This window comes from Oncorhynchus tshawytscha, linkage group LG12 (genome assembly GCF_018296145.1).
Source record: "Oncorhynchus tshawytscha isolate Ot180627B linkage group LG12, Otsh_v2.0, whole genome shotgun sequence".
Classification (NCBI taxonomy): Eukaryota; Metazoa; Chordata; class Actinopteri; order Salmoniformes; family Salmonidae; genus Oncorhynchus; species Oncorhynchus tshawytscha.
Genome location: NC_056440.1, coordinates 35,039,460 through 35,065,363, shown reverse-complemented (window position 1 = coordinate 35,065,363; position 25,904 = coordinate 35,039,460). Strand labels below are relative to the sequence as shown.

At 46.4% G+C, this 25,904-nt stretch overlaps 1 protein-coding gene across 1 annotated transcript in view; it reads right to left on the bottom strand.

Annotated features, from left to right (window-relative positions):
- The window catches only part of LOC112263037 (eIF-2-alpha kinase activator GCN1), a 47,526-nt gene extending 22,035 nt beyond the window's left edge, over positions 1-25,491 (bottom strand). The window contains exons 1-41 of the mRNA XM_042331641.1: positions 25,396-25,491; positions 23,820-23,922; positions 23,617-23,680; positions 22,317-22,448; positions 22,048-22,156; positions 21,777-21,875; positions 21,500-21,634; positions 21,323-21,391; positions 21,056-21,164; positions 20,869-20,943; positions 20,629-20,757; positions 20,475-20,525; positions 20,258-20,356; positions 20,003-20,176; positions 19,733-19,885; positions 19,488-19,580; positions 19,306-19,381; positions 19,056-19,212; positions 17,928-18,117; positions 17,711-17,835; positions 17,339-17,517; positions 17,099-17,192; positions 16,779-16,892; positions 16,471-16,669; positions 16,145-16,297; positions 15,850-16,031; positions 14,905-14,985; positions 14,339-14,482; positions 12,796-12,920; positions 12,423-12,612; positions 12,225-12,295; positions 11,933-12,098; positions 11,581-11,775; positions 2,439-2,685; positions 2,202-2,323; positions 1,930-2,044; positions 1,550-1,729; positions 1,197-1,417; positions 1,009-1,077; positions 582-917; positions 355-497 (exon numbers count right to left, since the gene is read on the bottom strand). Coding sequence (XP_042187575.1) covers positions 355-497; positions 582-917; positions 1,009-1,077; positions 1,197-1,417; positions 1,550-1,729; positions 1,930-2,044; positions 2,202-2,323; positions 2,439-2,685; positions 11,581-11,775; positions 11,933-12,098; positions 12,225-12,295; positions 12,423-12,612; positions 12,796-12,920; positions 14,339-14,482; positions 14,905-14,985; positions 15,850-16,031; positions 16,145-16,297; positions 16,471-16,669; positions 16,779-16,892; positions 17,099-17,192; positions 17,339-17,517; positions 17,711-17,835; positions 17,928-18,117; positions 19,056-19,212; positions 19,306-19,381; positions 19,488-19,580; positions 19,733-19,885; positions 20,003-20,176; positions 20,258-20,356; positions 20,475-20,525; positions 20,629-20,757; positions 20,869-20,943; positions 21,056-21,164; positions 21,323-21,391; positions 21,500-21,634; positions 21,777-21,875; positions 22,048-22,156; positions 22,317-22,448; positions 23,617-23,680; positions 23,820-23,922; positions 25,396-25,413 — 5,486 coding nt within the window. The 5' untranslated portion in view covers positions 25,414-25,491. The remainder of the gene's footprint in view (positions 1-354; positions 498-581; positions 918-1,008; positions 1,078-1,196; positions 1,418-1,549; positions 1,730-1,929; positions 2,045-2,201; positions 2,324-2,438; positions 2,686-11,580; positions 11,776-11,932; positions 12,099-12,224; positions 12,296-12,422; positions 12,613-12,795; positions 12,921-14,338; positions 14,483-14,904; positions 14,986-15,849; positions 16,032-16,144; positions 16,298-16,470; positions 16,670-16,778; positions 16,893-17,098; positions 17,193-17,338; positions 17,518-17,710; positions 17,836-17,927; positions 18,118-19,055; positions 19,213-19,305; positions 19,382-19,487; positions 19,581-19,732; positions 19,886-20,002; positions 20,177-20,257; positions 20,357-20,474; positions 20,526-20,628; positions 20,758-20,868; positions 20,944-21,055; positions 21,165-21,322; positions 21,392-21,499; positions 21,635-21,776; positions 21,876-22,047; positions 22,157-22,316; positions 22,449-23,616; positions 23,681-23,819; positions 23,923-25,395) is intronic.
- Positions 25,492-25,904: the final 413 nt, after the last annotated feature.

Here is a 25,904-nt window from a genome sequence, read left to right as displayed (position 1 = left end):
CTGAAATGTCAATGGAACACTCAGCATATTTAAGCCTTTTACATTTAAATCAGCTGGTGTCGTGCTCATTTTCCCATTTGCATCTGTGGAAACAACTTGGAAGACGACGACCACAAAATGTAAAATCCTAAAAAGTTTAGCCGAGAAACCAGCACCACTGTCAACGGAGCTCGGTGCTTATTGTCGATACGTTACAGAAAGACACCACTGAAAGATTCAGAACATGAAGAATCATATTTGTCCTGGTAAAACGCAAAGTATAACACAAAGAAGTGAAATGTCATCACCAAAGCGCGTTTTCACCCACCGACACCTTATAATATCACATAAATGATGTTTGAGTAGATGTCTAACCTAATCCTCCAGAGGTCGTCAAACAGGCCCTGTTCCAGTTCAGGCAGCAGCAGGGCGATGGCCGTCTCAGCGTACATGCTGATGATGCGCTGGCCGGCACGCAGGGCAGTGTCTCTCACATATTCATTCTCATCAGCAAGAGCCTGATAACAGAGGAGATGGGGAGACTGGTGAGAGGTAATCACAACCAGAGAGAGGGATGGTGGTGAATGGAGAGTGCTCCCTACCTTGAGGATGCAGGGGATGATGGGGCCAACGTAGGGGGTGAACCTGTCCCCGAAGGTGAGTGGAAGGTAGATGAACATCATGATGTAACCGTCGCGGACGTGGGAGGCGATGTCCACCTTGCTGGCCGTCTGCACCACGTCTGGCATCAGCTTGTCCAGCTTCTCCACTCCCAGCCCAGCCATCACCTCAGCCAGACCTTGGGCTGCTCCAGAGCGGTCCACAGAGCTCTGCTCAGATGCCAGGGTCTCCATGAGCCAGGGAAGCAAGTCATCAAAGCACGACTCACCCATGCCCTTCACCATGGCACCCAGGGCCTTGGCAGACACGGTACGCACCTGGTAGAGGAGTGGAGAAGGAGCGAGAGTTATCAGGTAACCAAATCACATTCACTTGTTTGTTGATGAGCTCTTCAGTACAAGCACATACCTCAGGCACAGGGTCCAGCAGAGAGGCTTTGAGTCCAGGAATGACACTGGGCAGGTATGGGGACAGGTCCTGTAACACAAAGACAACACATTGTGTCAACCAATAGAAACACACACATAAAACAGTAGAGCACTTTAGAAGATCAATTGTAGTACAATGCAACTCAATATCCCAGTGCTGTTTTGTACCTTCTGGTCGGTGAGGGAATACATGTTGCCGATGATCTGAGCGGCCATCTTGCGAGTGTCGGTGGAGCGGTCCTGGAAGGCCCTCTGGACGATGGGCATGATGAGGGCCAGGGAGGGGGCGTCGATGAAGTGGACAAACTTGGTGTCCAGCAGCGTCTGCAGGCAGTTCTGGGTCTTACGGGAGGGCTCAGTGAGGGCGTCCAGCAGGATGGGGGTTATGGCTGAGGGGGACAGAATATCTGTTAGTAACTATCCTGAAGTACAAATCTGAAATATTATCCTATTCATAGCGCTCTGAACTGAAGTTTGTCATTTGTCTAACTAAATCTCAGAGTTTAACACAGCCCTCTTACCCAGGATCTCAGGGTTGCGGATGACAGAGCCAATCTGTCGTAGGGCCTGCTGGCCGGCATTCTGCACTTTGACATGGGAGTCAGTCAGCACCTCGGTCAGCTTGGGAACAATGCTGGGCAGGCAGGAGGACAGCTGCTTAGGGGCACAGTATGCCATGGCCCCCAGGAGTTCCACAGAACCTGGAAGGAGGAGAAGAGAGAGGGGGGAGAGAGGGAGCAACAGAAGCAGTAGTGGGGTGCAGAGGAAGGAAGGACAGGATAAGAGGTATGGTGGTATCAGGACTAACCAGCTGAAATAAGTCTAACAGGTGATTGATTTTGAATGGTTGTGTCCTCAGAGCTCTCTAAAAAGGCCCATGATGCTGTGGGTTGACCCTCACCTGCTTTTGTCCTCCAGGATTCCTCCTCAAGAGCCACCAGCAGGGAGGGCAGCACCAGCTTCACCCCATGGGCACTCAGGTTCCTCATCACCGCCTTGGCACAGTCATCTGACGCCTGGGAAAGGGCAGGGAGGTTAGGCAGAGCGTAATGCACAACATAAACGTGAGTGAATGTGAAAATTATTAGGTGGAAAATGAGTGTTTGGTGTGAGAGAGGAGGAAAGGCAGAGGGAGGTGGGATTGAAATGAGAAGCTGGTAATGGTCATCCTACCTCTCTGACATACTGGTTCCCGTCCCCGAAGCAGAGCAGGAGGTGAGGCAGCACGTGGACCACGTAGGGCTCAAACAGCTTCCCCAGCATGTTGCACAGCATCTCAAAGGCAAACAGAGCACCTGGAAAAGAAAGAGGGAGAGAGAACTGTATAAAAAAAACAGTCACAGATAGCAGTAGAACCAACTAAACCATGGAGCCCAGCAAAGGTTAAGCAACTGGCGAGGAGTCACCGACCCTCTCTGCGTCTGAAGTTCTTCTTGTCCTGAATGGCGTCGGTCAGGGTGCTCATGATGTCCTGCTGTTTGAGGGCCAGGATGCCCAGGCCTTTGACCAGGCCTGCCAGGCCATAGGCCGCGCCCTTCCTCTCCGCGTACTTATCACTCTCCAGCAGCAGCTGCAGCAGCTTCCGCACCATCCCCCCAGCATCCTCCCTGATGGCAGGGACCAGAGGGGGCAGGCAGCTAGCCACAGACTCCTGGACCTGAGGGAGGAGAGACGGACAAGGCAACAGTTACTACAAGCAGGCTTAGTGTTGCTCAGCTGAGGCCAATGTGACCATGTAAAGGCATTCCATTGTAAAGGTCAATGCATATAGGTTATAGAAAGATGTTTATATGTTTCAAGATGAAACATATAAAATAATAATGGGAGGGACTTTACCAGAGAAAGGTTGGTGGTCATATGCACATCCTTAAAAAACGGAGTTGGGGGGGGGGTGGGAGGGACGCCATGTGCGAATGACGTGTTTTCTGCGGCAGAACTGTATTTATTTTCAAATATTAGTTTGGTGATCCCTTTTCGTAAAAACCAAGACTACTTTGCTTTCTAATGTCAGCATGTCGACGAAACATAAGGCCAAAAACATGACTTGAGAAAACCCGGCCTACAAGACCCACTCTCATCACCGCCGCCCTATGAGTCTGAGGGCCCGGGGACTCATACTTTACCCGGGGGTGTGGCTTGGCCTGGCGGCGCTGAAATGAACATTCAAGGCCATCAAACTACTACGCTCCGAGATATTTGAAATGAAAACGGAGGTAGTTGCTACGATTGAGGCCCGAATACAGGAGGTTTCTGATACTTTAAAAGCAGATCTAACCATCCTGCGGAACGAGACGGTGCCAGCAATCACATCACTCAAAACAACAACGGCGTCGCACACTACAACGATTGCAGCACTGGAGACCTCCGCTACCAATGTCTCTGACTTAACTACATCCCTGGAGGCTGACGTGAAACGCCTAGCTGCGGATCTGAAAAAGGTGAAGGAGAGCTGTGTGAGTTTAGAGAGATTCTCTCACCACAATAACCTGAGACTTGTATCGGCCCCAGTGTCAGCGGAAATGCCTCGCGCCACGGATTTCGTTTCTGGGCTGCTGAAGGATGTTCTTGCCTTAGATGAGAAGCCCCTGATTGATCATGCCCACCGGTCGCTGCGCCCAAAGCCCCAGGATGGTGAGAGGCCCCGTGACATAATTCTTCGAGTGCAATTTTTCCATGAGAAGATGGAGATTCTCCGACGAGCCCGCAATACCATTCTGAGCTTTCAAGGACAGAGCTTCTCCATCTACCAGGACTACTCCCCCACTGTTTCCAGGCAGCGCGCAACTGTTGCTTGCGAACTGTGGATAGTAAGTAGCCCACCCGTGGTACAATTATGTTTAGTTATAACATTGTAACATACTAGTCTTGTATAGTTGGGGAGTTGGCAAACCCATTCAGGCTTATTTGATGTGATCTAATGTTTTGATCATCTAGTGTGCGTGCCTTACAAGCATTCAGTCATTTTAATTTCATTGAATTAAGATTTTACTTAACTCATTTGTTTCTAGGCTGTCTCGTTCACATTTTCATTTTGTTTACATAGTGTCTCAAAATATTTTGGGTTATTTGTTTACTGCATGGGTTTGCACCGACCCAGTAAACAGTAAATGTTCCGAGGCTACATGTTTTTGGGGGTCTTCATTTCAATTTTAAAGGTTTTGAGCATCATTTATGCCCAGCAAACGTTAAAACGTTCAACGCACACTTAGTTTTTTGGTCTTGGTTGTAAGTTGTCGCAGCGTCAAACTAGACAAACAATTTTTTTTAATGATTGTCTTACTACGATTTGCTTACTTCAAATTAGGTTTTTGGTTGAGAGCCTTTATACATTTTATTTATTTTCTCTCTCAATGCCTGTTATAAGACTGGGAATATAATTATATACATCTACAAGTGGTGCTTTTGTCATTTTGTTTGCACAAGGGATTCACTTTTAATTTCTCTCTCTTTTTGCTGCTTGATCCACTAACAAAAAACGCGACTTTAAAGAGCGGGACTGAGGGTTTAGGTTTAAAACCGCACTCTCACAGACATACTGTGAGAAGGGAACATATTCTATTTAGGCTTGTACCTCGTTTGGGGAGGTACTGTCTGGGATGGGGGAAGGAAGGCTGAATTGTTCAGTTCTAATATTGTCATTCTGTCTTTTTAGTGCAAATGTTACATTTCTACAAGAGACTCACTTGAGGACTGGTGAGAATTTTAGGATGCGTAGGGACTGGGTTGGTCAAGTGTTCCACTTTAACTTTCATAGTAAATCAAGAGGTGCTGCCATTTTGATAAATCTACTCCCTTCGTAGCTTCTGAGGTTATTGCTGATCCTAAGGGACGATATGTCATAGTAACCGTTAAAAGGTTTTCTACCCTTCTTGTTTAGGCTAGTGTTTATGCTCCCAGTTGGGATGACAAGTTTCATTTCTTCCTTTTGATCTGCTATACCCAATTTAGATGATCATTTGTTGATTTCAGGGGGGGGATTTCAACTGTACAAAGTCCTCACGAAGAACTACTGACTACTGGCCCATTTAAATGTGCCCTACTTATTCAAATCTTTTCTTCAGAAATATGCTATGTTTGAGGCCTGGCGTTTCCTACACCCTACAGATAGACAGTATTCCTTTTATTCTCATGTTCATCAAACATTCATCAAGCATTGATTACTTGGACAAAAAACTTCTGCCTAACCTTCGACGGTGTACTTACGAGAGTATTGTTATTTCTGACATTCACTGTTAGTGCTTGAACTAGTTTCCCTAGCGACCTATGTGTTATCAATGGTGTCCCTAAATTTTATCAGCATATCGATTGCGCAACCAGGGGTGGAAAGACCCTGGATCATTGTTACTCTAACTTCCGCGACGCATATAAGGCCCTGCCCCGCCCCCCTTTCGGAAAAGCTGACCACGACTCCATTTTGTTGATCCCTGCCTACAGACAGAAACTAAAACAAGAGGCTCCCACGCTGAGGTCTGTCCAACGCTGGTCTGACCAAGCTGACTCCACACTCCAAGACTGCTTCCATCAAGTGGACTGGGAGATGTTTCGTATTGCGTCAGACAACAACATTGACGAATACGCTGATTCGGTGTGCGAGTTCATTAGAACGTGCGTTGAAGATGTCGTTCCCATAGCAACGATTAAAACATTCCCTAACCAGAAACCGTGGATTGATGGCAGCATTCGTGTGAAACTGAAGGCGCGAACCACTGCTTTTAATCAGGGCAAGGTGTCTGGTAACATGACTGAATACAAACAGTGCAGATATTCCCTCCGCAAGGCTATCAAACAAGCTAAGCGCCAGTACAGAGACAAAGTAGAATCTCAATTCAACGGCTCAGACACAAGAGGCATGTGGCAGGGTCTACAGTCAATCACGGACTACAGGAAGAAACCCAGCCCAGTCACGGACCAGGATGTCTTGCTCCCAGGCAGACTAAATAACCTTTTTGCCCGCTTTGAGGACAATACAGTGCCACTGACACGGCCTGCAACGAAAACATGTGGTCTCTCCTTCACTGCAGCCGAAGTGAGTAAGACATTTAAACGTGTTAACCCTCGCAAGACTGCAGGCCCAGACGGCATCCCCAGCCGCGCCCTCAGAGCATGCGCAGACCAGCTGGCCGGTGTGTTTACGGACATATTCAATCAATCCCTATACCAGTCTGCTGTTCCCACATGCTTCAAGAGGGCCACCATTGTTCCTGTTCCCAAGAAAGCTAAGGTAACTGAGCTAAACGACTACCGCCCCGTAGCACTCACATCCGTCATCATGAAGTGCTTTGAGAGACTAGTCAAGGACCATATCACCTCCACCCTACCTGACACCCTAGACCCACTCCAATTTGCTTACCGCCCAAATAGGTCCACAGACGATGCAATCTCAACCACACTGCACACTGCCCTAACCCATCTGGACAAGAGGAATACCTATGTGAGAATGCTGTTCATCGACTACAGCTCGGCATTCAACACCATAGTACCCTCCAAGCTCGTCATCAAGCTCGAGACCCTGGGTCTCGACCCCGCCCTGTACAACTGGGTACTGGACTTCCTGACGGGCCGCCCCCAGGTGGTGAGGGTAGGCAACAACATCTCCTCCCCAACACTGGGGCCCCACAAGGGTGCGTTCTGAGCCCTCTCCTGTACTCCCTGTTCACCCACGACTGCGTGTCCACGCACGCCTCCAACTCAATCATCAAGTTTGCGGACGACACAACAGTGGTAGGCTTGATTACCAACAACGACGAGACGGCCTACAGGGAGGAGGTGAGGGCCCTCGGAGTGTGGTGTCAGGAAAATAACCTCACACTCAACGTCAACAAAACTAAGGAGATGATTGTGGACTTCAGGAAACAGCAGAGGGAACACCCCCCTATCCACGTCGATGGAACAGTAGTGGAGAGGGTAGCAAGTTTTAAGTTCCTCGGCATACACATCACAGACAAACTGAATTGGTCCACTCACACAGACAGCATCGTGAGGAAGGCGCAGCAGCGCCTCTTCAACCTCAGGAGGCTGAAGAAATTCGGCTTGTCACCAAGAGCACTCACAAACTTCTACAGATGCACAATCGAGAGCATCCTGGCGGGCTGTATCACCGCCTGGTATGGCAACTGCACCGCCCTCAACCGTAAGGCTCTCCAGAGGGTAGTGAGGTCTGCACAACGCATCACCGGGGCAAACTACCTGCCCTCCAGGACACCTACACCACCCGATGCTACAGGAAGGCCATAAAGATCATCAAGGACATCAACCACCCGAGCCACTGCCTGTTCACCCCGCTGTCATCCAGAAGGCGAGGTCAGTACAGGTGCATCAAAGCTGGGACCGAGAGACTGAAAAACAGCTTCTATCTCAAGGCCATCAGACTGTTAAACAGCCACCACTAACATTGAGTGGCTACTGCCAACACACTGTCAATGACTGTCAATGACACTGACTCTACTCCAGCCACTTTAATAATGGGAATTGATGGGAAATGATGTAAATATATCACTAGCCACTTTAAACAATGCTACCTTATATAATGTTACTTACCCTACATTATTCATCTCATATGCATACGTAGATACTGTACTCTATATCATCGACTGCATCCTTATGTAATACATGTATCACTAGCCACTTTAACTATGCCACTTGGTTTACATACTCATCTCATATGTATATACTGTACTCGATATCATCTACTGTATCTTGCCTATGCTGCTCTGTACCATCACTCATTCATATATCCTTATGTACATATTCTTTATCCCCTTACACTGTGTATAAGACAGTAGTTTTTTGGAATTGTTAGTTAGATTACTTGTTCGTTATTACTGCATTGTCGGAACTAGAAGCACAAGCATTTCGCTACACTCGCATTAACATCTGCTAACCATGTGTATGTGACAAATAAAATTTGATTTGATTTGATTTTGATTTGATTTGTCCATTTTACTCTCAGATAAGGAGTTTGTCAATTTCATTTATTCTGAAATCACCTTATTCCTAGAAACTAATTCAATGCCAGGTATGTCCTGCTCTACCATATGGGAGTCTCTCAAAGCATACCTACGTGGCCAAATTATTTCTTATACAGCCAACCAAAACAGAGTTCGCTCTCAGAGACTTTGGGACCTGAGCGAGTCCATAGCCACATTGGATGAGAAGTATGCTACAGATTCTTCCTCTGATCTACATAAAAAGAGCCAACTACTCCAATCTGAATTTGATGAGCTTTCTACCAGGCAAGCTGAACAGTTACTCTTGCGAGCTCGGTACAGAGTGTATGAATAAGGCGATAAGGCCAGTAAACTTCTTGCACATCAGATCCGTAAATCTCTGCGCTATACACCTCTGAATCCCCTCAAGACCCTTTGCGGATTGATTCATTATTTAATGGCTTGAATATGCCTTCAATTGATACAGACTCCCATGACTATCTAGAAGAATAATTTACACCTGACTAGATTGCAACAGCAGTGTCCGCAATGAAAAGTGGTAAATCACCAGGTCCGGACGGTTTTCCAACCGAATTCTACAGGACGTTTTCTGGTCTGCTTTGCCCATTCTTGTCTCGATTATTTGCAGAGTGCCTTAATACCTCAAAGCTACCGCCTAGTCTTTATCAGGCTTCAATTTCATTACTATTAAAGAACAACAAAGACCCCCTGGAATGTGGATCCTATCGCCCAATCTCACTTTTAAACTGTGATTACAAAATCCTAGCCAAGCTTTTAGCCATCCATATGGAAGGCTCGCTGCACCAAGTAATACACTCTGACCAGACTGGCTTTGTGAGAAATAGGCATTTGTTTTTCAATATTAGGCGCCTTATGAATATACTGTACTCCCCAGCGTCGGAGGACCCGGAGGTGGTGGTCTCACTTGATGGGGAAAAAGCTTTTGACCGCGTTGAGTGGGACTACCTAACAGCTGCCCTTTATAGATTTGGCTTTGGCCCCAAATTCATTGCGTGGATAAAGATTCTTTATTTTCCCCCATGGATTCGGTACGGACTAACAACTTGTCCTCTGACTATTTTCCCTTGCACCGCAGATCCAAACAGGGTTGTCCACTCTCCCCCTTGTTGTTTGCTTTGGCAATCAAGCCTCTCGCCATTGCACTACGCTCTAATGATGCCATTCAAGGAATAATCAGGACAGGCTTAGAGAGGAAAGTCTCACTATATGCTGACAACCTCCTTTTGTTTATCTCTAACCCTGATACCCCATTGCCTCGTGCCTTATCTGTTCTTTAAAAAATTGGATCAATCTCAGGGTACAAGCTGAATCTAGGCAAGAGTGAGCTTTTTCCTGTAAATAAGGCTGCTTTAAAGTGCTATTTTACAAGTTCTCAGTTTAGGATTGTCCAGGATCAATTCGCCTACTTGGGAGTTAAAGTGACAAGGAAATATTCAAATTTGTTACAGGAAAACTTTGTTGCTCTTGCAGATAGTTTGAAACAATCTTTTACTTTTTGGAATCCGCTACCTCTTTCTCTTATCGGAAGAATTAATGTCATTAAAAATTAATGTGTTGCCCAAATTTTTATATTTATTTTAATGTTTACCCATTTTTATTCCAAAATCTTTTTTTTAAATCACTAGATCAAACATTCATGTATTTTATTTGGGATGGCAAGGTACCACGGATTGGTAGAAAACATTTACAGAAGCTTTAGCTCTACCAAATTTTCAGACATACTATTGGGCTGCAAATTTCAGAGCCCTCCGTGTAAACCTGCTGTACTTTCTTCTGTGTTGTGCTCGTCTCTCCCAGTGTCCCTAGGCGAAAGGTCTGTCAACCCAATTGTAAAGCAGTCTCTTAAAATTTGGAATCAGTTCCACTTAGCCTTTAGCCTCCGAGGCTTTTCTCCATCAAGCCCAATCAATCAGAACATTTTATTTCCTCCATCTTTGAATGATGGTGCTTTTGCCATCTGGCACTCACTAGGCATCGCCTCACTAGCCCAATTATTCTCTGATGATACATTTGCCTCTTTTGCTCAGCTACAGGAAAAGTTCAACCTCCCACCATCCCACTTTTTCCACTATCTCCAGGCGAGAAACTTTGTCAGAGCTAACACACCTGAATTTCCCCATAGGCCTGCGAATACAGCTATAGAGAGCATCTTTGAGCTGAACAAGCTTCCTAGGGGTGCAATTTCAGATGTATATGCAATCATTAATGACTTGCAGAACCCTTCTTTGGTGCCTTTAAAGACTCGATGGGAAAAGGATTTGGGGGAGGAACTTGGGGAAGACACCTGGGAATCTGTGCTGCACAGGGTGAATTTGTCCTCTTTTAGCACTAGACACAGCCTCATTCAACTCAAGGTGGTTCACCGTATCCACTGGTCCGGGGCCAAACTTGGAAGAATATTCTCTGATTTTGATCCTACCTGTGTCAGATGTAAAAATGGAACCAGCCACACTGTTGCATTTGTTTTGGGGCTGTCATAAACTGTCAGGTTTCTGGGAATTCATATTTAAATGTTCCTCTGATATATATGACACTGTATAGATCCATCTCCCCTTACAGCCCTTTTTGGAGTACTGCCCATGGGTACCCCCCTGTCAAGAATCCAGTCGGACACTGTTGCTTATACAACTCTTTTAGCTAGACGGCTAATACTACAGAACTGGAAGATGGCAGCTCCCCCATCTTATAAATATTGGGTGAGAGATGTGTTGTGCTCTCTGAAACTAGAAAAAAATCAATTCACGTGGGAACCCCAAACTGTTTAATGAGGCTTGGACTCCATTCCGGTCTTACTTTAAACAGTCCATCCTCTGATGGCATTCCAATTAAAACTCAAATAAGTCTGTATTTGTCCCCCCTGTGACTTAAGAGTTGGAGGAGCTTCTCTCTGTGTTTTTGCTGGGGGGGCATTAAGGTCCATGTGCTTATTGATTGTGACCTGCGGATGCCTTGTTCATCTTGCCCGGTCAGAGACTAAAATGTGACCTTGTTTTTCCCATTTTTTTTTTTTTTAAACTTTTGTTCACGAGTACATAAAATGATGATTTTAAAAAATTATTATTTTAAAGCATTGTAAAGGGTTTATTGTTGGTCCGGTGGCTGGTCGGTCTGTGGCCATGACTGCTTGTGAGTGGTTGCATTTCTCCACCCCTATCCCTCGACTGTTTACAGGAACAATGGTGAGGTGTTTGCTCTGTCCCTGTACTATAGATTGCCCTTTAACCTTTGTAGCCTTGTAGGTGTGTTTACCTTGTCTAAAGTATGGTATCTTTGAAGCTATTTTTTGTAAAAAAAAAAATATTATTTGTCTTTTTTCTAGTTGAGTATATTATTTATATTGCTTTGTGTTGACTTGTCTGTTTAAAACAGAAAAACAAAAAGTTGCTGGACTAATGAAGGATACTTGAAAATAACAGGTAGGCCTGCTAATGTAATATGCTTCCAACTGACACCTTCATTGACAACGTTTTCATCCAATATGGACAAAAATCCTTGTTGGATCAAAACCTTGTCAATAAAGGTGGTAACTGGGACCATGTTCAGTGTGTGGGCCTTTCTGTCCTTTTCAAGGATTGTTCCAGTACCTGCTGTGAGGGTGTTGAAAGGGCAGTGATGAGCTTGGCCACGATGGGTTTGACCTTGGGGTCACTCTTATCCAGATGTTTGGCCAGAGAGCCCATTAAGATGACCACACTCTGGCGGACTGAGTCGTAGCTGGCGTCCTGGGGGGCGTCCTTCAGGAACTCCTCGAACACCGGGAGCAGGGAGCTCACATTGTCCTGGAACACAACAGGCAACACACTGCTCAGAAAGGAGACACAAAAATGGATATACTCTATTGAGTTAGCAGGAGTCCATTGAGAGAAGAGCAATTGCATTGGGTGCCAGGAGATGGGTGTGGTTGTATAGAATAAATCAAATAAACCATGTTGGTACCTTTCCGTGTGTGTTGAGGGCGGAGAGGGCAGCGTCCAGCATGCAGCGCCGCACCTCAGGGTGACGGTCATTCAGGGCATCAGGAACAAAGAACAGGAAGAGAGGAGTGACCTGGGGCTCATCCAGGTACTGACACAACTTGTTCAGAGCCAGAGCGATGCCACACCTGCAGACACCAACACACCCTTAGACACCATGCACAAGGTGGTCCCACTTAAACACAGCAAATAAGGATCTAGAGAGTAGAATAAGAGTTGTATTGACATTGTCGAGTGGCAGAGCGTCCTCTAACCTGGCTTCCCACTGGTCAGGTGGTTGTTCAGAGATGACTCGTCCTAAAGCATCCAGGACAGGAGGAGGTCTCTGTAAATACACAACAGTTTCACATTGACCCTGGTTCTAGCCTACAATATTACACCACTCCTGATACCCAGTGACTAGTGGCTACTCCTGAGCTGTGATAGGAGGGACACGGTGGAGGGAGACTCACATAGAGTTTCTGGTGGTAGAGCTCATTGAGCTGGCCCAGGACTAAGGGGGACTGGTCGCGGTACTCGCTGATGGCGCTGGACAGAGCCTCAGCACCTGCAGTACGCACAGCCTCCTCGTGGTGGGTCACATCCCCGATGAGCAGAGAGCACAGCTCAGGGACTAGCTCTAGACACAGAGCCTGCCACAGCCTGGGGGAGAGAAGAAGGGGAGCAGAGAGGTATGGTCAGTCACAGCAGCTACGCAACATGAGATGGGAGACACGCTACTTCACAAAAGCAAAGTCATTCTGAAGAGGGGAGCTATATCCTTTATGCAAAGTATTAATATTATCTGAAAAGTATTACATGGATGGGGCAACATTAGCTACTCACTTCTCAGCCAGAGTCCTTCCCTCCTCCTCCACATCAAACCTGGACACCCACAGCCTGCGGAGGACACTCAGACCACTGGCATCTGTACTTTCTGTAGGTAGAGCCATCTCCATCTCCGTCAGGCCCTGGGGGGGGACATTAACACACATCCAAAGACCCACGCACAGTAATTACCGTAATTTCCGGACTATAAGCCAATACTTTATTCCCACGCTTTGAACCTCGCGGTTTATACAATGACGCGGCTAATTTATGGATTATGGACTTCCCATCATTCTGATTACAGTAGTAATTTTGTCACCCTCATCATGGCAAAGACACAGAGAAATGCATATGATGCAGCTTTCAAGTTGAAGGCGATCGATCTGGCTGTTGGAAAAGAAAATAGAGCTTCTGCCCGGGAGCTTGGCCTTAATGAGTCGATGATAAGACGTTGGAAACAGCAGCGTGAGGAACTGACTCAGTGCAAAAAGACAACAAAAGCTTTGAGGGAAGAAAAGCAGATGGCCCAAAGTATTTGCAGCCACTCGACATCAGTGTAAATCGTGCATTTAAGGTGGTGCTCCTTGTTCAGTGGGAGGCTTGGATGACAAGTGGGGAGAAATCCTTCACTAAAACGGTCCGCATGCGAAGAGCAACTTATGGTCAAGTCTGCCAGTGTGTCCTGTCAAGTCTGCCAGTGTGTCCTGACAGCGTGGAGCATTGTCAAAAAATCCACTATCATCAACGGGTTTCGAAAGGCTGGACTGCTGCGTGTTGAAGGGGCAGCATGAGCTCAGCGGGGAATTTGCCTCCGGATGAAAGTGACGAGAGCGACAATGAAAACGATCCAACATCGGATGAAGCAATTCTGAGGCTATTCAACTCCGACACTGAAGGAGATGACTTCAGTGGTTTCAGTGCACAGGAGGAGGAAGATAGTGACCAATGACTTTCTTGGTAGGCTACTGTTTACTGCTATTTTTTAAATTTTTGTTACAAGCCGTGTTTCGTTAAAGCCTATTTATTTTTGTTACAAGCCGTGTTTCGTTTAAAGGCTGTGTAAAGTTAATTTGTTTCAATGTACCGGTAGGCACCTGCGGCTTATAGACATGTGCGGCTTATTTATGTACAAAATACATATTTTTTTATAATTCAGTGGGTGCGGTTTATATTCAGGTGCGCTTAATAGTCCAGAAATTACGGTACACACAGTACATACACACACACTAATCAAATCGCATTTGTCACGTGCCTGAATACAGCAAGTGTAGACTTTACAGCAAAATGCTTAATAACGAGCCCTTTCCCAACAATTTGTTAAAGAGAACATGAAAAAAATGGATACAAAATAAAAATAATATAACAATAAAATAAGAATAATGAGGCTACATACAAGGGGTAACGAGTCAGTGTGCTGGTGTACGAGGTAGTTGGGGTGAATCATTGAGGTAATATGTACATGTAGGTAGGGTAATAAAAAGCAGAAAGTCCGGGTAGCCGTTTAATGAACTGTTCAGCAGTCTTATGTCTTTGGGGTGGAAACGGTTTCCTATTTCCTCACCCTGAGGGCAGCGTCTCTGACAGAGAAGCAGGGGGAGAGCAGAGCCTCCAGCAGGACGTCGATCTCATCCTGCTCAGCCAGAGCACAGCCCTTCTCTCCTCCTCCACTGGCACACACCGCCGTCAGACACTGGGACGCCAGCACCTGAAACACACACAGTATGAACGTACGCGATAGCTCTACTGATTAGTATTTGTCTGTAAATGTGGTAGAAGCATTGCCTGGCCACCCAGACTCCTTCCGGACGTTAGTTTCTTCTCCACAATGAGTCTGGATCCGTGTACCTCCTCGACCCTTTACCAAATGCACACACATGCGGGGCTGTCTGATTGGTCTTTAAACCGATGGGTTGGGCCAGAGCGGCAGTTTGAAGATTCGTCATTGGCTTTGATACTCTGATTAGTTAGAGACGATCCAATCACCGATTACTGTTTTGTACAACGCCCCTCTCGCCGCCACAAACGACTTCTATGATAGAAGTCTCAGACTAAAGTATGTAGCGGCATTGGACCGAGCAGCAGAAGAATTTAGTGCGTCATTTTCAGGCTAATGGAAGCATGGTGTACCTGCAGTCTGGGTGCTGCAGTGGAGATGACTCTGGTCAGGAGCAGCAGCATACCGAAACGAGGTAGCAGCTCAGGTCCATTCTGAGAGACAGAGACAAGAAACATATCATACAAACATAAGCCCTTTGTCGACGATAGAGTGGAGAGTTTAGGAAGAGAGGACAAGTATATATATATTGATAGGAGACGCCTCAGACAATGGGAGGTGACAACTGCTAAACTCAAACTTTTATTTTGGTTTTTGTATTTTAGCTCTTTTTCCTCCCCAATTTCGATCATGTCTCATCGCTGCAACTCCCCCAACGGGCTCAGGAGGCGAAGGTCGAGTCATGCGTCCTCCGAAACATCCACCAACTTAACCCAGAAGCCAGCCGCATCAATGTGTCAGAGGAAACACTGTTCAACTGACGACCGTGCTGGCACCCGGCCTGCCACAAGGAGTCGCTAGAGCGCAATGAGCCAAGTAAAGCCCCCCTGGCCAAACCCTCCCCTAACCCGGGCGACGCAGGGCCAAACCCTCCCCTAACCCGGACCACGCTGGGCCAAACCCTCCCCTAATCCGTACCACGCTGGGCCAAACCCTCCCCTAACACGGACCACGCTGGGCCAAACCCTCCCCTAACCCGGACCACGCTGGGCCAAACCCTCTCCTAACCCGGACCACTCTGGGCCAAACCTTCCCCTAACCCGGACCACGCTGGGCCAAACCCTCCCCTAACCCGGACCACGCTGGGCCAAACCCTCCCCTAACCCGGACCACGCTGGGCCAAACCCTCCCCTAACCCGGACCACGCTAGGTCAATTCTGCGCCGCCCTATGGGATTCCCGATCACGGCCGGTTGCGATACAGCCCAGGATAGAACCTGGGAGTGACGCCTCAAGCACTGCGATGCAGTGCTTTAGACCGCTGTGCCACTCGGGAGGCCCAACTTGATCAACTCTTACCTCATCGATGAGTATATCTGTAGTGTCAACCTCGGCGCGGAGTTGAGCGTGCACATTGATGACCTGCAGGGCACGGACCTGCATGCTCTCCGTCTCCTCGGTGCTGCCTGAGGAGTCCCTGAGCACGGTGTTGAGCAGGGGGAAACAGAAGGAGAAGGCTGGGGCAGACAGTGGAGCCATGTCTGAAACAACAGGATGAGCGCATTAGCCCATCTGCAGGTAATATACTTGCACTACGTCCTTGATGTGTATTTGTCACTATTGTCTCGCCCTCTCCCTGCGTGTGTGTCCTCACCACCACCCTTGCCCTCTCTGTGTGGGACAGTGTGCATGTGCAGCAGGCCGACAGTGCGCTGGGTGGCGGTATCTAGATCCTCCTGTCCCCAGGCCTCGTCCAGATCACACTCAGGTTTCATCAGGCGCAGCGTCACCTGGCCCACCAGCACAGCTATGGAGAAGACCGGGAGTAGAACATGCAAGAGGTTAGAGGAAGTTTCCTCACCGAAACTATTTCCCTCCACAGATCAGACAACTTGAGATATGTAGGTGTGTGGGCAAGAACATAGTGAGAGATAGATCTCCCTAGTGTAGTAGCTCTCCCTAGTGTAGTAGTCCATGTACCCAGGTAGTGCAGCTCCTTGGAAATGAGACAGGCTCCTATGTCGAGGAAGGCCTGCTGCAGGCGTGGGGCAGCCAAGGGGGAGTGGAGGAGAGGCAGTAGGACCTGGAGGACCCCTGGGAGCTGCCAGGAGATCTGGGGAGGCTTCTGGATCAACGTTGCCTCCAGCAGACCCACCGCACACCGCAGCTCCATGTCCAACTGACAACCACACAACAATCAATGATCAATCAAACAGTAATATTATTATGTCAATGTCCAGAATCTAAAGTTTGAGAAACGGGGTACGTGTTCAAATATCTAGCCATACCCCCTGTAGTCTCTTGCGAATGGAGGACTCTTTCTCCAGCTGGGCTTGCATCATCTCCTTCTGTTTGCTGGTCAGCTGCAACTCGTCTTTGATTCCTTTCTTCTTCTTGATCTCCTAAACCACATCATCAAAATCCCAGTGAATTTCAAAACTACTTTCTTCAATTATATAATGGTTCCATCATAATTCAACCTACTAAAATGATCTGATAAGTTAACAGAAGAGGATCAAACGGTTCCAATATGCTCCTGTATCTAGTAACCCATAAGATGAGGTAGGAGTGCATCTAGTCTCCATCAATCACAGTCCCCCAGTCTCACCTCCTGCAGCTCCAGTTCTATGATCTGTTCCTTATACGAGTAGGCCTTGTTTTCCCTCTTCATGTTTCCCTTCTTAGTGCTCTCCTGCTGGGCACTGCACAAGAAGAGAATGAAATGTTGAAACAAGCCTTACAAGCAACAACAAAGAAATCAACATAGCCAAGGTGTTTTGGATCAATGATAAGTGTTTACAATGGTAAACCCACAGAACAGTAGTAATACAGTGTGTTTGTGTTCTACCTCTGGATAATGCTCTTGTCATACAGCTCTCCCTCAGGGCTGAGCATGATGGCGTACTCCTCTCTGGTGACCTGCCGCAGCGCCGGATTGGACAGCCACTGTTTCACATGCTCCATCACCCGCGGCAACAGCTTGATAGGAGAGAGACCGGACAGGGCACCAACCGCATTCCTTACAGCCTGGAGAAACAAGAGGACCGACCATCAGTCAGCCAATAAGAGAACAGGTCAAGTTGGATCATAGGCTTGTCTCAACTAATCACAAGAGCAAAAGTGGGCCTGAACCAACCCTTGGCTGTGAGTGTAAGTATGTATGTGTATTGTAATGTGTACATCTGATATAAGGATGTCACTATGAGAAATATGTTCTGACCTGATTGTCAGCGTTGGCCTCCAGCAGCCGTGGCAGAATGTCATCCAGGTTCTTGTCGATGAACTCATGGGCTTTGATGTTCATGCTGGACAGCAGGTAAGGCCACAGCCCGGGTCGAGCTGCAACTGCATCAGAGGAGAGGAGAACATACGTCAGTACTAGAAGTGGGTTTATACAAACTGTAGTGTGAAAGATGCTATAGTGTAATCCAACAGACCTATGGAGGGATGGTGGGTAACGATGAGGATCTCCATGGCCATCTTGTCTGCCTCGGCCGGGTCGCTCCACTGGCCAGCTACAGAGCACACCACACACAGCGCTTCCAGCAGGACGCGAGGGGGACTGTAGGCCTTGCCCACCTCAGACAACTCCCCTGACTCCGCCTGCAGCACCTCCTGAGGCAAGACCTGGGGAAAGATAAAGATGCAGTATTTAGTCAGTAGCTAGGTTTCCATCCAATTGGCCACAGATTTTCATGCAAATATTCTAAAATATGCATAAAAACAAAATGCGCATTTTCCCACCAGAGATGGTCAAATTGACTCGTTGCTGATAAAAAGCTGTGAGTGACGATGTAGTGCACATAAAAAAAACTTTAGTGGTTAAATTCCCTTGTACCGAATAAATAAATACAAGTAAATGGGTTTCCATCAAATGTTCTAATCTATAGATTGTTTTGTCAGAAAAATGTTTGCATTATATAGTGAATGTGCCCACTCTGGTGTTGGTTTGTCAGCTCAACAACAGCTCACAGATACCTACACTCCTATTATTCTTTTTATTTGTCAAATGGCAGCCAAGCGTCGATAATCATGTCACCAGAATAAGATATTCGATATTTACTGGAAAGCAGCATTACTCTGTGAAGTTGTTCATAACTTATTTCATCTGCAGCCTAATAAACTGCATGGTTTCCAGAGCCGTAGTGGGAGGACCACAACATATCATGTGACTCCATGTTTAATTCGATATGATGGTTATTATATCAATATTTGCGCAATAATGCGTTTCCGACGCCATTTCTCGCATAATTAACTTTACAGACACAAAAAGATCTCACCCTGTCTAGCGTATTTTGTTCTGCAGACATTTGGAAAGTTTACAAATAAACCTGTTGTTTCCATCAGTTCCATTTGACCTGACATGTACTTTACTCACATAAGAAGGTTGGATGGAAACCTGGTTTATGACAAACACAAATTGTAGAGAATACTCTACAAATAGAAAGAAAACAAGATCCACATCACAATTTAATTATTCAGTCATTACTAGTTTATAGTACCACTGAAGTGAGACTACAAATCCATTCAAATGTGTAGCGCATCCCATCGTCAACTATTCTTACCTTGTGTTTGTTGATGACCACTCTGAGTTCTCCCAGAAGGCCGTAGGCTAGGCCGGAGCCGCCCAGGGTGAGCAGCTTCTTCACGATCTGCTGTGCCCGCTTCCGCACACACCAACTACGAGACAGCAGCACCGCCACAGTGGCACGGTGGTACATCCTAAGGAAAGGGGAGCAATTGAGTTACAGTCAGAGGAGAATGGGGACAATGTTTGGAAAACCGCTATGCTTGACCAGCGTCAAAGTCACTTACTGTGATTTGCCATTGGTGAGTCTGTGGCAGTGGTCCAGGAAAAGTCTCTCACACAGCTGTATCACTGTGCACAGAGCTGAGGTGAAAGAAGCCAGGTTTACTGCTCAATGTCATTCCATATCTTGACACTTGTGTGATGACTGATCGTTGGCATATTTGTGTATTGTTTGTTTCTGCCTCACCTTCCTCACTGGCCTGGGAGAGGAACTTCTCTGTGGTGAATAAGGGTTTCTTCTCATCCAGGATCAGGGTCCAGAAGCCAGCCAACTTGGCCTCTGCAAAAACAAAAAACACACCATTTTATGTCAGTCTCCAAACTGATGAACAAGGATGCTGTCCCCTACAGTCAACCTCATTCAACAGAGTCAAAGATCTAGGACTTCATTAATCTCATGGAGTGTCATGATCCTACTGTAGATTCACTCACCTGTCTGAGTCTCCAGCAGAGACAGTCGACTCAGGAGAACGGCAGCAGCCAGACCCTCTGACAGCAGGGCATGCTGGGAGTTCTGGGCCGCAGCCTTCTCCACTGTCTGGAGGAGGAGGGGCACGAGGTCAGACGCCTGTCCCAGAGTGTCACCTGGGGAGGTCAGAGGGGTCAGAACTATGACACTGTGCCTCCTGCATGCTGTAGAACTGGATCAATGCACACACACACACAAATAACAAAGTTGCCCAGCGCCTGTGACTAACTGACCTTTGAAAGCCCCCAGCATGGCCTGCAGGTATGCGTGGCGGACAAGAGAGGTGGAGGTCTTGAGGGTGAAGGCCTTCTTGAACCATTCCAGCAGAGCCTTGGGGACCTCCACTGTGAGCCGCCCACTCCACTGAGACAGAACAGCCACCGCGTGCACCAGGGTACCCTCATGGACTGACAGAGACAAACACATGAGCACCTCTCTTTACAGACGAAGGGAATGAGAAGGAGGAAGGAATGAGACATAGTTCTTACCTTCTTGTTGCAGATAAGGGATAAACAGCACAGCGACTGCAGAGCTGAGCATTTGGCTGGAGGTGCCCGACACAGCATGACGGCTGCAGCTGCCGATACCTGGGCAGAACAAGTCAAAAGCAATCAAAACAGTGGTTAAAAGACAACATCCATCTGTCTGCAAGACGAACATACTAAGTGCGGGTTATGAAAGACAGGACACTTGGGACAACGTTACCTGACAGCACACTCATCTTCTGGCCGAACGCTGTGAGCTTCCCCTCTGACCCTGAAAAACACACAGTTCTGTTAGTGCAAAAAGATACTTTACACTAGGTGCTGCCATATGTGCTCAAATGTTTCTTAGGTGAAAGTATGTGCGCTGTCCTTGCCTCCCAGGATGCTGAAGAGGTGTGTGACGACGTCCTGTACAGCACTTGGGTCACTACACTGCTTGGCCAGGTTCTGCATGGCCTGCACTGCCTGCTCCATCAGCTGGGGGTTATTGGCCTTCAGCTGGCCTGAAACGCATAGCACAGCCTGGTTTTACACATACACACACACACACACACACACACACACACACACACCCTCAAATAGCTACATTTCTAGATATAAATGGCATGACTTACTTGCAATGCCTTTTCCAATATCCATGGCATACTGACTGAGGTCAAGTGTCACTGAAGCTAGTAGACAGGAGACGGCTGAAGGAGAGGGGAAAATATATCTTGAGAAGGACAAAACTACAATACATAGTATAGAATATACACAAAAGTATGTTGCGGTATTGGTTATGATATTAGCTACTGTACTCACTCTGCATGGCATTCTCTGGGCTGCGGAGCATAGCCTTCTGCAGGGCAGGCAGCAGCAGCACCTTGAACTCAGAGTGGGAAACATGCCGCAGCAGCGAACCACTCTTGTCCTGCAGAGGAACACAAAACACATTACAGAGAAGAATGTTCAGCACCAACACCCAAAAGATATTTCACAATACGCATCAATTGTGGCGATGGGTGGTCTTTAGGTTGTGAACACCAATCTTTTGATCTCCCTGAGAAGCGGCAGTCCAGCTTCACTCACCAGTATGTGTTGGTGTGGTCTAGTCTTGCTCATGAGGACTGCCTTCATATACAGGTCCAATACGGCACTCTGAAAACAGAATACAGGCGTGGTTAGAGATTTCAAATGTGAGCATATGTACTGACTCAATCTGCAAAAAATATAGAATATACTGAATTCAACTAATATCAGACTCACCTTGTGTTTCTCTACAGTGGCCATGTCTTTGTGAGTTGTGCAGAAGTCCAGACACACCCCAAGCAGAGCCAGTGAGCTGGGGTTCTGTTCCAGACTCAAAATGGTGCTTATATACTGATCAGCCAGGCCAGGGTTCTGGTAAAAACAGCAGAGACAAGCGTTCTAAATCACAGCAGATCCAATATAGTGATTATACACTGGACCATGGTGACTTTGCCCAAATATTTCTTAGAACTGTCGGGTCATGCCTTGAACGCCAACTCCACACCATCCTTACCTTTTTCCACATGTTGCTCAGATTCTTCAGGGTTGACTTCAGTGCTGGCGCTTGAGCCCCACCCACCACCTCAGCCAGCAGCAAACTCTGGACCTCCACCTGTCAGAGGAAAGATAGTGAATCATGGATGAATGAACGCAGAAAAGTCCAAATCAAACATCTCCCACAAATGGTGTGGTACTAGAAAGCATACTGATAACTGACATGCTGAAATTGTTTCACAGTATAGAGAAAGGCACGGCTTCTATAAGCATTGTCCTCGTTCACTTACCAGTTTCTTCCAGATGGGGCCCTCTCTTTTCTCTGGAGCCGAAAACACAGAGCGAACCAGCAGGCAGGTCCAGGCCAGCCCGGTAAAGGCAGCCGAGCCTGTACTCTTACTGACAACACCACAACATATAACAGATGGACAAGGAACCAAAACAAGGTATTCAATATGTGGTTGAATTAGTAAGATATTGCACATAGCACACTGTAAATGTATATACAAATTGATACAAGGCATTTGGCCTTGGCCCTCTACCTTTCCCCATGTCCTACCTGGGTGCTCCATTCTTGCTGATAACACCACTGTTGAGGAGGCAGTGGAGGAGGCTGGTTGCTAGGATTTCAGGTTGAGACTCGGCCAATAGGCCAATGACTGAGAGGAGGGCTCGTCGAGATGCAGCATCCCTACAGAGTAGCCAACGTTTTCATTTTAACACAACACACACTACTAAGGACTAAACAAAGGAGTTTATTGTGGACTACAGGAAAAGGAGTACCGAGCACGCCCCCATTCTCATCGATGGGGCTGTAATGGAGCAGGTTGAGAGTTTCAAGTTCCTTGGTGTCCACATCAACAACAAACTAGAATGGTCCAAACACACTAAGACAGTCGTGAAGAGGGCATGACAAAGCCTATTCCCCCTCAGGAAATTAAAAAGATTTGGCATGGGTCCTGAGATCCTCAAAAGGTTCTACAGCTGCAACATTGAGAGCATCCTGCCTGACTGGTTGCATCACTGCCTGGTACGGCAATTCCTCGGCCTCTGACCGCAAGGCCCTTCAGAGGGTAGTGCGTAAGACCCAGTGCATCACTGGGGCTAAGCCGCCTGCCATCCAGAACCTCTACACCAGGCGGCGTCAGAGGATGGCCCTAAAAATTCCCCAGCCACCCCATTCATAGACTGTTCTCTCTACTTCCGCATGGCAAGCGGTACCGGAGTGCCAAGTCTTGGACAAAAAGGCTTCTCAACAGTTTTTACCCCCAAGCCATCAGACTCCTGAACAGGTAATCAAATGGCTACCAGGACTATTTGCATTGTGTGCCCCCCCTAACCCCTCTTTATACGCTACTGCTGCACTCTGTTTATCATATATGCATAGTCACTTTAACTATACATTCATGTACATACTATCCCAACTGGGCCAACCAACCAGTGCTCCCGCACATTGGCTACCCGGGCTATCTGCATTGTGTCCCCACCCACCACCTGCCAGCCCCTCCTTTACACTACTGCTACTCTCTGTTCATCATATATGCATAGTCACTTTAACCATATCTACATGTACATACTACCTCAATCAGCCTGACTAACCGGTGTCTGTATGTAGCCTTGCTACTTTCATAGCCTCGCTACTGTATATAGCCTGTCTTTATAATGTTGTTTTATTTCTTTACCTACCTATTGTTCACCTAATACCTTTTTTGCACTATTGGTTAGAGACTGTAAGTAAGTATTTCACTGTAAGGTTTACCTGTTATATTCAGCGCACGTGACAAATAAACTTTGATTTGATTTAACAAATTACTAACTGGGGAATCCTAAATAGCAGTAGGCTAATTGAAGGCACCTACCTGTATCTGTGTGGAGTGAGACAGAAGAGCTTGCATAGCCCTTTAATGGCTGTCTCTGGTAGCTCTGTAAGGACACACATACACATCATTGTCAATCACTGACACCAGTTTGCTATAATCTTGACCATCCAAGCCAAATACTACACAAGGAGTGAGAGCCGAAAATAAAACAATTATGCCGACTGGGGTATATGTCTTCTCACCTTTGCCACTAATGCACTGCTTCAACTCGCCAAGGACCTCTTTGCGCTCTCTTACACTGGCTGTGGTCACTTTCACAGCAAATTTCTTCAGCGTGTCTGAAACCTGTTGCAATACACAGACACCCGAAATCAAAAAATAAAGCTGTGTCTGGCAATGTGTGTCACTGGGGCAACGTAAATCATTTGTACCACTTTTTAAAAAAAACTTTATTTAACTAGGCAAGTCAGTTAAGAACACATTCTTATTTTCAATGACGGCTTAAATGGGTTAAATGCCTGTTCAGGGGCAGAATGACAGAATGACAGATTTGTACCTTGTCAGCTGGGGGATTTGAACTTGCAACCTTTTGGTTACTAGTCCAACGCTCTAACCACTAGGCTACTCTGCCACCCTACTTGTACTGCATCTCTAAAAAAGTATGATTTAAGTTATAACTTTGCCAGACGTCTCCAATTGATCAGGATGAAAAACAAATCTTCTGATTTGACATCGGGCAGAAAATGATGAGACCACTCTTAACAATCAAAACATTTTATTTATCAAAATGTTCCAACAAAAATTGTCTGTAAAAAACAAAGAACTTCGTGAAACGCTTCATGCTACTTAACAAGTAAATTAGTTAGGCTTGCTATTAGTTAAAACTTGCTCATCTAGCTACAACAGTTGGCATTTCGATGCATCTTAATCAACGGAGTTGGTCACCAATATGCACAAGAAAATTCGCTTAATAGTTAGCTAACAACAGCTAGCTGGCCACGTCTTGCTAGTAGGTAGTAGCCGACTAAACTCAACTCCACGATTTATGATGGAGTTGAGCGGCGACTAGTGTGGGCGGACTGGAGCTCCGACGTCACATAAAATGAAATCAAAAACATGAAATTATCTTGTGTAAATTGAGGCTATTCTTTGTTGCCGTGTTCAAATGCTTGTAGGAACTACGAAACATGGAAATTTCGTGTACTCAAATGCAGTTTTTTTAACGTAATGTTGTGTGACGTCAGAACTCCAGTCCGCCCACAATATTCGCCGCTCAACTCCATTGCAAATCGTGGAGTTGAGTCGGCTACGCTTGTAGTGGCTAAATCAGAGCTATGTGGGGTGTAATCATTAGTCCAAACAGTTACAAAACGGAACATTGTCCAACGACAACGAGAGTTCATATTGGACAAATCGAGGTAGGTTCCTCCTGGTTTCGTTTACGTTTGGTTCCTAGTGAATACACGCCTGGGGTATATTCATTACTCCAAATAGTGGTAACTTGTCATTGTTTTTCAACGAAAACGAGTGTTTCTATTGGACAGTTGCAGGTACGTCCCTCCCGATTTGCTGAACCTGTCCAATAGAAACGTTTGGAGTCATTATTAAACCCCTGCACTCTCCGCATGTAACGTAACTACTAGCCAGGTTGCTAGCTAGCTTACCCAGCTGGATAGACTGTTTACATCTATTTTTTTTTACAGAAAAACAGACAGACACAAAGTAATTATCCCTCATAACATCTTCATTGTCAAAAGAAATTGGTCGACATATTCTCGAGGAGGAATCCGCATAATTTTAAACATCAGCGACACAAACCTGCGTGTCCGCTGCCATCTTGCCGGTCTCGAACTAGGAAGTACTTGTCACTTCCGGTTCATTACAACGCATGATCACCACGTGGAGTGGAACCCTACAGGTGGTAGATTTTTGGAATATCTTTGCAATTGATACACAACCTAACTGTGCACATATATACTAATTTAGAAGGTAATCTCAAGTCTGTGTGTGTTTACTTTCCTTCTCTAAACCTTCCACACTGCAACCAAGGCTCAAAATAGTAGGCTGATAGGAGGTATGTCAAGGACAAATTTAGTCAGGTCTTCTTGCTTTCCTGATACAGAAAAACATTCACTCCACTATTCTTACGAATATTGTTTGTGAATAATGACATCTTGATTTCGCAACTGAGGCAGAGGCAGGTAGATATTTTGGTTAAAAATATAGTGTGCTAAATCCATTCTTAATTATTCCTAGATGGGTGAAGGTCATTTCTATGTCCTCAAGGTACATTTTGGGGATTTTATTTAATATGTTAAATTCACACT